Source organism: Ambystoma mexicanum, chromosome 4q, assembly GCF_040938575.1.
Source record: "Ambystoma mexicanum isolate Mex_15411 chromosome 4q, UKY_AmexF1_1, whole genome shotgun sequence".
Lineage (NCBI taxonomy): Eukaryota > Metazoa > Chordata > Amphibia > Caudata > Ambystomatidae > Ambystoma > Ambystoma mexicanum.
The window spans coordinates 697,032,920-697,046,571 of record NC_090928.1 but is presented as its reverse complement, the minus strand read 5'-3'; the positions used below and the strand labels follow the sequence as shown (position 1 = coordinate 697,046,571).

General features: G+C 51.8%; 1 protein-coding gene across 2 annotated transcripts; it reads right to left on the bottom strand.

Moving 5' to 3' along the window:
• Nucleotides 1–1,614: 1,614 nt before the first annotated feature.
• BMP2 (bone morphogenetic protein 2) lies at nucleotides 1,615–8,734 on the bottom strand. Of its 2 annotated transcripts, none has more exons than XM_069608278.1 (3): nucleotides 7,986–8,734; nucleotides 6,223–6,575; nucleotides 1,615–2,828 (listed from the first exon to the last, which is right to left on the bottom strand). In XM_069608278.1, the coding sequence occupies exons 2-3, from the start codon at nucleotides 6,566–6,568 to the stop codon at nucleotides 1,987–1,989; spliced, it is 1,188 nt and encodes a 395-aa protein (XP_069464379.1). In that variant the 5' UTR covers nucleotides 6,569–6,575; nucleotides 7,986–8,734; the 3' UTR covers nucleotides 1,615–1,986. The 2 variants fall into 2 exon arrangements, with proteins under 2 accessions (XP_069464379.1, XP_069464380.1); XM_069608279.1 differs by having other exon boundaries at nucleotides 8,307–8,732.
• Between the last annotated feature and the right edge of the window lie 4,918 nt (nucleotides 8,735–13,652).

Here is a 13,652-nt window from a genome sequence, read left to right as displayed (position 1 = left end):
CATGCTCAACTAGCCAAGCTGTACACGTCAGAGCAGATTTTTCACGGCATTTACCACAACCCAAAAATCTCCTTATTCACTAAAGTGGCTTTCCTGATGGAGCTCGAAAAAAAAAAAAAAAGAAAAGTTGACATAATTAAACGATGCCTTTGCTTAATCACTTCAAACCCCCAACAATGTTTGGCAGACATTTCCAAAACGCTACTGAAATTACCCGCGTTTATCATTTTAACCACCCTGGGTGGTTAGGGTTCTTGAAATGCATAGCATGGAATAAAGAGATACATTTGGCCATTAAAATCTGTGTGTTGCCCACCATAACAGAAACACGGCCAGCATATCGTTTCTATTCCACTTCCTTTATAAATCGGGGTTCTACAAAACAGAGGACTGGTTGGAGTTGACCCTCCCGACATGCACCTATAGGTCAGCTATGACCATTACATCCTGTTGCCTTCACAACAACGCATTCAATCACTAGAACGTTGCGGGTTGCAAGGAGAAGCCACTGAAGCAGCCATTCAAAAACGGGCGTCAAACACTTTTATGGGCCGAAGGAAACCTGTGCTGCAGCTTAAGGTACCACCTAGTCACCGTTTTCTCACTCTGTGCATAGCTGATTGATATGTTCTGGATGCAGCGTGGTTCTTGGAGTGGTGCGATTCTCATTGGCCCATCAATGGGGAACGCCCACACTTCCATGTTACGGGAACGGGGCACCATACCTGTCCTCTGAGAGGTGGAAGGCAACAGTTGCCAACATGGATTCACTCAATCTCCCCCAGAAGTGGGCAACCTTTGCTTCTCCTCAGAAATCACTCTGACTCCTACAATCTCTCAAGAACCCGTCTTGCATCTCCAAACCAGACAGAGCTGCACTGGCACGCAAGCTTTGAACACACTGCAGACACGGGTGATGCAGAAAGGGTGCATTGAGTGATGGACCTGCTGGAGATGGCCACATTTGTTCAGCAGGGGCATCTCCGCTAGAGTCCCACAAAACCTTAACAAGTGGGGCCTCTAGAGGAGCAACTTAAAAAAGAATTGCCCGACTTATGTTCCGAGGCCACCTTCCAAAGTTGACCTGTGTACTCACCTCAATCAAGCATTCAATACAATTTGAATCCAAAAATTGTAATAACCCAGTGAATTGGAGCAAAACCAATGGCTCCCAAACCCGACTTCTACACACATGAACAGGTGATTATTGGAACATACCTTTAAATTCAAAAATACTGCTTACCCCCCCCCCCCCCAAAAAAAAGTTCAAGGTCAGCCGAAAACAACTTGTGGAGCGGTGGGTGGCAGGGAACATAGTAATAGAACCCAGCTTCATACTACGTGGCCCACATATGCCTCACTGACTTGGGATGGACATGGTACGTACGGGGGCACTGTGGAGCAAGCTTTTTTGAAGGCCTGGAAAAAGCACACATGAAAAGTGTCTGCGTGATTCCAAAAGGTACAACCCAGGCCACAGAGTAAAACAGAAAATCATCATTTTTTACTTTCAAAATAGGACCGGATCATCACCAGGCCATGTCCCTGCGAACACATCCACTGTACAAACACATCCCTCACAACTTGCAAACACAAAATTCAAACGGCTGCAGATTTTTGAAAATTATGTACAAACCCTATATTTTTTCTTTTGATTACATATAAATACAAATGAGCTATTCTTCTAAAAAGTGGTTATAATTGTAAATAAATACAAAATAGGCATCTGACCATTATACTTCATGTGCTGGGGGTAAAAACCCATATAAAATGTACAACTAAAATACATTTAAACATCTTTTTAAGGAATAATTCTCTGGATAAAATACATTTTCCCCAACTTTGTAGACATAAATATTTTTCAAAATAGCTGTTTTCTGTCATTTTATTACATAAATAAAAGTCTTCATCGGGAAATATTAAAGTGTCAGCTTTTGTGTTTGTTTTCTTTTCCTGTGTTTGTTGGTCCATTGGGTGGTTGGCGCCCTAATGACACCCACAACCCTCCACGACCATGTCCTGGTAATTCTTGAGCACCACCTTTTCGTTCTCGTCCAGGTAGAGCATGGAGATGGCGCTCAGCTCGGTGGGCACGCAGCAAGCCTTGGGGATGTTGGCATTCACAGAGTTGACCAAAGTCTGCACGATGGCATGGTTCGTGGAGTTCATGTGGTCCGCCAGAGGGAAGGGGCAGTCCCCGTGGCAATAGAAGGCGTGGTATCCCGGGGGCGCCACGATCCAGTCATTCCAGCCCACGTCGCTGAAGTCCACGTAGAGGGGGTGCCTCCGGCAGTTGGACTTGAGGCGCTTGCGCTGCCGCTGGCGCGCCTGGCGCTTTTCGCGCCGGTGCAGCGGGTGGCCCTTGCCGTCGTGGCCAAACGTTACTAAGAGGGGCCGGAGCTGGGCCCAGCTGTGCGCGTCCTGCTGCGGGGAGCGGCGGAGGCGGACGTGCCGCTGGGCCAGGCCGCGCTCACTGTCTAGGTGGGCCACCTCCACCACGAAGCCGTGGTTGGGCTGCCCGTGCACCTGCCACCGCAGCACGGCCGGGGTCACGTCGAAGCTCTCCCAGCTGCTGGCGTTGGGCTGCACCAGCCGGGTGTCCAGCAGCCGCGTGACCAGCTCCTGGGGCCCCGCGGCGGGGGGCTTGAGGATTTCATAAATATTAATGCGGTGCGTGCTGCTGTTCCCGCCAGAGGTCTCCGTGACCAGTTCTCGAAAAATCCGGAGTTCAGCCGAGGTGATAAACTCCTCGTTAGGGATAGAAGTCAAGTTGAAGAAGAAACGCTGCAGCAGTTTTCCGCTTGCTTCAGGCAGGCCTTCCAAAACTTCTGCCGTGAGTTCAACGTGGAAAGGGAGGGAGAGAGAAAAAGAACACAAAAAAAATGATCAGTAAATGAAATTAGCCGAGAAATCTCTAATTGGCTTCCGGCTGGAAGCTTAAATGTGGCGCATTAAACACTATGCGACTACACAAACAATCTCATAAAAAGCGGCGCCCCCAGAAGTGCGTGAAGGGAACGGGGTCGCGGCAAGAGAGCACGCGGGAATCCCTGGCGTGCCTTGGGGCGCATAGTGGGGAGCCGTGCATTCCAGGTGGGACTAACAATGGGGACGCAGCGCAGACATTAGCCAAGAATTCAAAGACTCTGGGAGAAAAAGTCAGCGCTGGCGATAAGAACTTTAATGGCGTGGGGCGGCGAGTAAAGGTCGACCAACAAACAATGCGTGGGGGGGGGGGGGGGGGTGTACACAAAATGTTGGGCCATACTAAAGTCTTACACACCACCATTCACAGTCATGCATATGGGGAAGTGGGGGGGGGGTCTTCGCATCCACTCCAAATACCATACAGCAAAAACTACAAGGCACTGCGAGTTAAGTGTACGGCCCACGTGGAAGGGCATCAAGTTTGAATCCCAGCAGGGTCGGGTCCCCGGATTATTCTTCCCCGGAGATTGATAAACGGACAATAAGGACAAGATATAGTGGACGCTGTGCAAGTAACATTCTTTGCTAGATCCCACAAACCAGGCCCAGCGTGCAGGGAACCACCGAGACACATCCAGAGTTCCCTGCAGGCCAGTCCAGCACTCATGAGGAAAGCTATTGATACAGCGTTTAGAGGCGGGAGGAATACGGGATGAGCGCTATATAGAACCTGATGTAGGCTGGGGCCCAAGTGGGAGGTTTTGCGAAGCCAGGTAGGCGAACGTGCCCGAACTTCAGTGTTAATTCGTCCACATGCCAGCCCCAAGACTAGAACACATTAGAAGAGCGCCTTTCACTAGCAGTACACACCCTGCTGCTTCTGTTCTAGAGCCATGTAGTCGGATGTAGCAGCCTGTTTGCAGAAAGGGTGGGGGTGAGCGGGGTCTGTTAGATGCTGCCCAGCGGGAGCCTGCGAGAAGTGGCTGCTGGCACAGTGGCCAATGTCCTAAGTGTTCCCCTACACAGCTCTCAACTGGGTTGGGGGGTATTTAGGACACCGATGTTAATTGAGGAGAAGCCAAGCCATTTGTTGGGATGCTTGGTGCCCGGCCAACGTTTGTTGCTCGTCCCGATGGGCACCACACACAAGCAGCAGCGAGTGAACTGATCCAAAGGTCTGATCGGCTCCCCCCTGAGGACGGAGATATAAGGGGGCTGCGGGGTGAAAGGTCCAAAAGGAAGAAATCGAAACTCCACACCACTCAGGTGGCGTAAACGACCCGCCTTGGCTCCAGCGCCAACACACGAACCGTGTCAGAAATCACAGGGGCAAGGTTGGTAAAAACGTGCTGCCCGGGGAGAGGGGGCAGCAAAATAGCTCAGTCGCCTTAGAAGCAGAGCTGGCACTTATGAAACGGACCCTTGTGTTTTCACAGTGAAGTCTCGCATCCAAAGCCGGGCTGGCCCGCATGAATCACTCCCTTCTGGCCTCTTGTTCACCGCCGAGCTAACTTTCACTCGCACAGAAGGAAAACCACAGCGCAAGGTTACATTTCTCCATTAATCTCCAGCCTCAATATAAAGCTTCCCATTATGCGAAACACCCATTGATCTCCGACCACTTCCTTTGGGCGCCAATTTAATTAAATCCCAATAAAAAAATGCTCTCGTCATCATCGCTCCATCTTACCACATGTGGACTGGCCCTTTTCATTAGTGGATTTACGGGGGGGGGGGTCCACCGAGGAAAGCTAATAGCGAGCGGGCGGGGGGTAATTGGGGTATGAGAAGCCGCCGCCGGGTAGCAACCCAGGGTTCGTTTGGTGACCCTTCAACAACCCAAGCAATAGCTTTTGGGCAAAATAACAAGGCAAAAACACCAGGTCTGAAACGGCATGCCTCTTTATTTCTAGGTTTTACACTTCACCCAACTCTAAGCACAGGACTACATGTACCAGAATGCAAAGTAAAACAAGCACTAGTTTGGCTTATTGACACCTGATCGAGGTCATCGCAACTGCTCTTAAACAACAACACAAGGCAAAGCACCGAGGAAAACAGAAGGGGGGGGGGGTCCCACGAACTGACAGCGGAGCCATTTGCAATCGGTGGGGTGGGCCTAATGGTAGTGGCGGGTTCAAGCATCTCCGAGGAGACAGCAGGGCGTTACACGTGGAAGGAAAAGTCACGGCTCACCTTTTATAGTTTTGTAAACTAGTGTTTAAATCCTATGGCAATTGGCCTGAAATATGGCCCCGCCCCCAGCAGAAAAAACGTTCCTAGTTATGGTTTCCTTCTGCAATTATACATTGGGTCCAAGTATACCAGAATGCAACGGGACGAAAACACAGGCGTCGATACGCTAGCTTGCCATGAGATGATAACCACGTGGGAGGCCAGAGCATTAAGACGAAGAGTCGACTTCCGAACAGGCCTCTCCCTGTGGCAAGTGTGTGGCTGGGACCCTTCCAGGTGCACGTGAGGAGGGCAGGACCGGCCGTTAGCAGTTTGTTCCTGCGCCTTTCTAGGAGATCCTCGGCGAACGCTGCCACAGGCTCTCTTTTGAGAGACAAGCAAGTTATTGTGTAGACAATACAACTGATTGCACTACTGACAGCCCACGGGGATTAGCGGAGGATTAGACACCCCCCGCCACCCCACATGAACTGTAAACGAGGCGGCCTTCTTGGTGTGCGTTTGCTATCTGGGGACACTCGGGTTGGGGCCCTCACATGACTGTGGAAGGGTGCAGGGCCTGTGTGTCAGAGCAAGCCCTGCACTGCTCCTTCCACAGCGTGCCCAAGACTCGTGGGTATTTGGCGTGAGTAGAGGGGAGGGCCCGGCGGCGCCGGGAGGAGAGTGGGGGCGGGGGTGCCCAACTTTGTGCAGAAAAAGACACCAAATGCCTCACAATAGGGACGGAATACCCCCCGCGGTTTCTCTAAAGTCTCGTGAGCAAGGCCCATTAGCAGTACAATGTTCTAAAAAGGGGGCCGGGCGCACGAATTGAAAGCAACAGCGGGTACAAACACCATCTCCAATTAATTACAAAGGGGTATAAGGGATGGAAGTGTATAATCACCCCCCGCCTCCCAGGCCCAATTGTTTGTAAACTATTGAACAAGTTGTAAAATCGATTTAAAAAAAAAAACGCATTTTGTTTTTAAACACACGCCCACCTCCCAAATGCTGGGGCACTGACAGAAGAAGTATCATGGGGGAGGGGGCGCGCGCACACACACACACACACACGGGATACAGGTCCACACATCCATTCCCTGCTCCGGTTCTTACCTTCATGGTGGAAGCTGCGGACGGTGTTGGCGCGGCTGGCGGAGCGCTCCTGCCGGAGGTCCAGGCCCTGGCCCTGGTACAGGTCGCGCATGTAGGGCGGGATGGGGGCGCCGGCGCTCGGGCTGGGCCGCCGCTTCAGGCCGAACATGTGCAGCAGGCGGAGCTCGAACTCGCGCAGCACGTCCTCGGAGTGCTGCTGCTGCTGCTGCTGGGGGCCCGCGCTGGCAGGGCCCCGGCTCGACTCGGCGAAGCGGCGCCGGCCCACCTCCGGGATGAGCCCCACCGAGCCGCCCAGCAGCACTTGGTACAGGAGCAGCACCAGACACGAGCGCATCCCGGCCACCATCGTCAACCTGCGGGGAAAGAAAACACCGGGGTGAGTGAGCGAGTGAGGAGCAGAAACGGACACAACAACTAGCACCCTCCCCTCCCCGATGCGACAGCCTCCAGAGGGGCAAGGGCACCTTCCCTTTACAGACCGCACGCCCACCACAACTGTCAAAAGGTAGAAGGGAAAAGAACCCCATGCAATGACAATATCAACCAAACCACCAAAAGCTGCCACCGTGGGGGGGGGGGCGGGCGAGCAGGTACCACAGCCGCGCCAATACCGCACTTCAAAATACACTACGAGTGCCACCATACAGAAGAGCACAAAAAAAAAAAGGGACACGTGGGCGACAGCGAAGCTCAAGAACTACATTCATAATTTCACCACCATTTACAAATACACGCTCACCAAATTCTATTCTGGAAAACAGTTAATGCGACTGAAATTAAAATAAATAAAAACACGGCTAAAAAAGGCCGAACATAATAGTTGGCAGCAACGAAAAGAGCCAAACCTGATGTGACTCACACCATGGACAGCCTGCAGGGGGCAGCAGACAGCGATGATGGGAGAGGGACCATGAACACGCAATCTGTGCAAGAGTGAACACCCATGTCACACCTCAGACTACCCAAAAAGTGCACTAGGAAAAATTCTCACGATCTCAATATGTAAGAGAAGGGGTCGAACCACAAAAATAATAATTAACATCTTACCACATAGAGCTGGAGTCCGTCCAAATTAAAAAAAGTCAACTTTCGGATTCCTACCATTATCAAAACCTGGGGCCGAAAAGGGGGAATGAGAGCTACAAAAAAAAAAAAGCCAGTAAAATGCACCCCTAGGGAGGAGACAACAATCCGTAGGGTGCAAAGTACGAATACACCTCAAGTGAGACACATGTGCCCGTCTAACTCACCACACATCAAAGACGTTCAAGTTAATGCAAAATGGTAATTGTGAAAAATGCACATAGCCTGATTTGAATATATGTCATTACAGGTTAACAATAGGCGAAATCATTTCAAATTAACAAGACGGTGCCCCCTGCCAGCCACCTTTATAAAACCATTAGTCCCGGAGGCTATTGTGGTATAGCAAAACGGCCGGGGCTCTTTCAGAAGGGAGGGTGATGGCTGGCTTACGAAGGAAAACAATCGAAAGAAAAGTACAAGGGGAGGGGGCCGAATGGGAAAGAACCAGTAGGGTTTGTCGTCACAATCATGTACACAACATACCATTGTTGTCACCGCCGTAGTGGCGTTTAAAAAAATACAGGGAGGACCGTGTGTTGTGCACTAGGGGGGTGTTGTGTCTGCCCCGGCGGGATTAAGGTGTGCATCCCGTATACAGGTGGGGACAGACGAGTACAGCGCAATGGCCTCACTTGGGCCACTTAAAAACGAGAAAAAAAATAAAAAACACAATCTACCTTCAGGAAGCTGCAGCTGGGCTACGAAGTGCGCTTGGAAACATCCATTGGAAGCATTTCCTCATGGGGGAAAGATCAGAGGAAGCGCGCCGAGCGGCTCGCAGCCTGTTGGCGGGGGCACCTCGGCCGCCTAATGGGCGCCCCTAGGGACTCGGCGCTGGGAAAATCTTCAAAGGTGCGCCTTCCCAGCACGCGAAAAAAAGAAGCCACGAGCAGGCCAGCGTCTGCACAATACAGTCTCCGTCCCACCAGGTGTCCGGGCTCGCAGGGGGCGGCGGCGGCTCCTCCACACAGTGCACAGCCAAGAATCCCACCAAGTACCTGGGGTCCGGAGGAGGGCTGTCTGCTCTCGGGCTGTCCTGTCCACATCCCTCGGGGTCACTCCAAACGTGTGCCGTCTGCAGCCGTAAAGTCGAGCCTGGAAAGTGTCCCGGCCACAGTCCTCCGCCTCCTGCTCATGGTGCCCAGCGGGTCACCCCCTTAAAGTTCGTGTGTGCTGTAGTTGTCCTGGTGTGTGCACAAGCGGCGCCCTGCCCGTCCCTCGGAATACTCCGGGCAGTGGGGGGTCCCCAGGGTGCGCGAGATGTGTCCTCTGCCCTGTCACAGTGCAGGGAGGGCAGCCCAGTGTGTTGTGCGCTGATCCCTGCGGCGTTCCTCGAGGCGGCTGCTGCTGCTGCTGCGGGCGTGCGGGCGGGCACGCACGGGCTCGGCAGTCTCTCAGCTGTCTCCGCTCCCTCTCTGTATCATGGATTGGGACGAGCCGAAGGCTGCTTTTTGTTTCTTTGCTGATGTCACGACCCCGGGGGCTTGCATGTCAGCGTCCAATCAAGAGTCTGCGTAGCTCGCTCGAGTCCCGGCTCTCTTCCTGCCCCCGCTCCTGCCTCTTAAAGGGGCCGCGGCCGCTCCCCAGTGCTCGCCCGCCTCCCCCCCCCCTCAACTCTGAAGGTGCGACTCTCGGCTCAAGAGCCCTGGCGGCGGAGACAGAGACGGCGAAGTGACCCTCCTGCTCCCCTCTGCAGAGCACCAGTGAGTGCGCAGAGGCCGGGCGCCGAGAGGTAGCAGGCAGAGGCGCCGCCCACTCGCCGAGCTCCCACTGGAGCCGGCGCACTCTGCTGATTGCAGGGGAAGGGTCTGCCAGCGCGCAGGGGGTACCCACACCTCCTTGCCTGCTGCCCGCCCCGAGTGTGGAAACTCCTCACTTCCCCGTCATTAGAAAGCCATCCCTCACTCGCAGGGTTGGTTCCTTGTCCTATCCGATACCCTGACCCGCTTCCAAGTCTCTGAAGTTTGGGGGGGCGGGGGGGTTGCAGTCGGGCGAGGAAGTTCACTCAAAGAGTTCTCGATGTTTCAAAGGCAACAGGCACTCTGACGAGCTCGGAGCCTCGACCGCGGGGGAGCAGTATAATCCCGGTGCTTCAGGGGTGCGGGCGTGCACCCGGGTGGGACCCGCGCTGAGGCTGCAGGTGGTTTCCCTAACTCCACTTCCGGGTTGCAAGTGATTGTGTGCACTGGGGGTGCGGGTTAAGGAGTCGGGGCGAGAGCGTGCGCAATGTAGCCCATCGCCTACTTTCCCAAGCAGACTGTGGGACCTCCGAGGGCACTGGGAGCAGTGCCGGCTGCGCAGAGGAGGCTTCAACGCAGTTGGGTTCGGGCCGGAGAGCCGAGAATCTTCAGACTGAAAACTGGAGCCTGCGCGCCTACTAGCGGCGAAGGAGGGGAAGGTCGCCGGAGCAGGGATGAGCGCTGCCGGTTTGGTTCTCTCGTGGGAGAGGGGGGTATACAACCTGCTAAGCGGTTCAGCGTCGCAGAATGGGACTGGTAGAAGTGCCCTGTTTTATCTGTCTCGCTGAATACATGTGTGAGGTTAATTAAAATAAAAAGGAAACCAAAACTGCAGCAAGTTAATGGGCCAGTCGCCGGACCCCAGGAATATAGTGCATGTCCCTGATAAAGCACAAGGATAAACAAAGTAGGAACAGTTATCTGCTAAAGAAATATTTACATTGGCTGTACATGCGAATACATAGGACGAAAGCTATACACGCCCCTGCTATGTCTGCCCCCAGGAAATTCCCTTATGTACCTGCTGTCAGCAAGATGTGGTGGCGAAGTCTGAAGTCCCGCTGGGCATCTGGATTAATTCCCCAGTACGTCGCTGCTGCAAGCCAAAGGGTGCTTTACCGAGGAGAGTCCTTCCATATTTAAAGGATCCTCGCCGGATGACTTCAAAGGCCGTAGAGGTTGCCCCAAGAGTGTGTGTCAAGCCTCCAAAACATTCGCAGAGGCATGACTCAGACACTTTCGTGGGAATTGCACTCACGTCCACGGGGCATTTGGCGCGTCACTGGTGTCCACGGGGCATTTGGCACTTTTCATTTGTGTCTATTGCCGAGTTAATGTTGCTGGGCTAATAATAACATCTCTAGTTTCTTTTTGTAAATCGCATTTGGAAACATTGCACTTGAACATTTGAAGCGCTGTGTGCAAAGTGTTTGCGCGCCGTTTGCAACAGGTGTTCCACTTAAGTGTATAGCGCCCACCCGTGCGCGCGTTTATTTTAAAGTGGGAGTTACTTAACAGCGAGTATGTGTATCTCGCAATATTCGCCTCGTTGGGTGATGGGGACGTCTTGTGTATTGCTTAGCGAAGGCACACTTGCTTTTCATTTGCGGGACCCGGTGGGCGACACAATACACTACCCAACCACCCTTTCCTTGAAACTGGAGCGCGCGAAACTCTCTGCCCCTGCACACCCACCGTGACGGGGAGTGGAGGACTCTTGGTTGCACACCCAGTCACATTTCCGGCGGGCTTCTGCGTGGTAACGTCCACTAGCCACGCATGCATTTACTCCGACGCAATATGACTGTCGGGGATGCCGGTGAGCAAACCTCATTATTAGCCACAGGGGCGGAGGAGGGAACCCAGCTTTCTCCAGAGACAAAAATAAAACCGAGTGAAACGGTTCCAATGTTGCTCAGGGCTGCACATTCGGATCGCACACCCCGAATTATGGAAGCGTACGTCAGTCAGCGTCAGGTCACCTCCGCTCTCGAATTTGTTTGTTGTCTATTTTTCTGGGGCTCTGCCAGGCACCAGGCTGAAGAAACAGTTATCAATGGCAGCCGAACTATATTTAGTAGTCCGTCCCATATTAACATAGACGTATATCCAAGTACTAATTGGAGATCGTGATGCCAGCCTTGGCAATTGCATAACTGCATCACCAGGTTACCAACCGGTTGCCACCCTTATTTTCAAAACATTGCTGTCCAGTAAACGCGCTGACGCGGTGCCCGAGTAGCTCCTTCATCTTGCCCGTTCTCACTCCTGGCCCCCGTTTTCTCCACTGGTTTCATTTTATTTCTAAATGGTCAAGTGGTGTTTTGCAGCATCGAAACTGCGTTCTTTCCCAGGGGATTCTTTTAAAATATGCTTCCTTTTCTCAGAGGATTTCCGTGTTTGGCAAGAAGACACTCGAAAACCCTGTCTCGACAAACTAGCCAATTGTCTCAAAAAAGACTCAGCAAATAGACTCCAGCGCTGATGGTTATCTGGTGCCCAGACTGGAAATACCACCCGCCTTGGAAGTGGTGGAAGTCCACTTGGCAGCTGAACCCGCCCTGGTGCAATGAGTGTCCCTGCGCTGCACTCAAGGGGGCCCGTCCCGGCCTCTGTGCCCCGGATGCTCCTGCCACGAGGCACACTTAAGCCTCGAGACCAGGGTGGTCCAAGCTGAAACGACCCCGAGGCAAACTGCCGATCCATTGTGCAGCTCACCGGTCCCAATCGAATCCCCTTTGGTAAATAACCCCAAACAGTACCCACGTTCTAGGAGGGCGATCATTATGCCATTTCTTTATGCCATTATTTTTCTGAAGTTATAACAGCAGGAAGTCCATTCTAGACCCATACAAAATGCACTTAAACGTGCATAGGCGAACTGTAACGAAGAATATTATAGACTGGTGGTTGCTCAACCTGTCATGCTATCATCACACGTGTAACATGTGACCCATATTATTGCAAGTGCAACACAACCCAACTCCTCTCTCAGGGTCCATGAGATCATCTTTGTGTGGTCAGATTGTAACACACGAGATGCTTTCAGCGGGTTTACCCTAAAATAGAGGGAAAAGGGGTCGAATGCAAATTTAGGGCCCGATTCATGGAATATTTGCCCCGTTCAAAGTGACTTTGCACTGCTGAAAAGGGACTTTGCACTGCCGACACAAACCCTGATTCATGGAACCGTGCAAAAGATCTGGGCAAAGTCATTTGGTACTGCCATGACTATGCGCTGGCTTTGCCCGGACTTTGCACTGCAAAAATACACTTTCACGGGCAAATATTCCATGAATCGGGCCGTTAGGGCGCATTCGGCCTCGTATAAAAGATCGAATCCCAGGACAGCGAGCGAGGGGAGCAGGGGTTGCGGGGGTGTCCCCACTCCCATAGTTCAGTATATTGGGCTGCGTGGGTTGCAGGGGTGGCCTCTGCATGTCTAAGATGTCGAGCGGGGAACAAACAACTAAAATTCGAAAAGCACGCATTACAAAATGCGAACAAGTCGGCTTTGCAATTTTGTAATTCAAGCTTTTTGTATTCGTTTGTTTAACGTAGGTCCCTTGCAACATTTTAAAGGCCCCTTGTTATTTCAATGGACTGGTAATGTGGCAGAGATGCTGCCCAGGCATGGGTGACCCTGGTTGTGGTATGGCAGGGTATAAACATATCATTTGGAGTGGTTGTGGTGCCCCTATGGCGACTGGTTCAGGAGATCACGCAGTATCATATTTGGCTGTCAACCTACCTGGAAAAAATCCTGCATTTCTGCCAGAGAGGCACGACATGCCCATTGGTCCCACACTTGATGTTTGTGGCTGTAATGCTTGATTAGGTTCACATAAAAGAGCTGGTACAGGTCAAATGTGAACCAAAAAAACATTTTTATAACATATATAGCAGAATCGTAAACAGTTGTGATGACATTGGGGTCAGGCCCCCACGCCCTACCCGCTGCCTTAGGAAGAGTACTGTGTTTGAGACGCTTATGGATTTGGCGCCGTTCAATAAATATATTTTTCCATAAAAAAATATGGACCCAACTCTGAACTCGGCAGCGCCTGGAGACTGCCTCTGTGGTGGTAGCGGTGTGTGGTATAGGTCCACGTAGCATAACTTCTCTGTAAAGCTTTGTGAAATTCTGAGAAAGGTTGATGGTTTACGAATTCACAGTAGGTTACGTAAAATATGTGTTTCTATGGAATTTGTCACAGGGTACACTTATTCTTATTTTATTTTATTGGACATTTGTATGGTGCATATACACAGGTGTTTCCAGGTGCCACAAGACAAGATGGAGGTAATGTCGGGGGACATGGCAACCAAAAAGGTAAAAAAACAAAAAACGATTACATTGGCCATATTTTATTTTAATTTTTTACATTTGTAGAGCGCACTGCAGCCCTAAAGCATTGAGGCGCTGTGAGTTTAAGAAGGCTTAATTCAGGGTCACAGGGTGTGTCCCCACAACAACAGTTATTGATACACCTTACATATTGGTTTCAGAAGAGTATCTATAGGCACATAGATAAGGCAATAGGCGAGGTCATACAAACAGCTTGGTTTTAATGGCTTTCTGGAATGCTAAGTGTAAGTCAATGG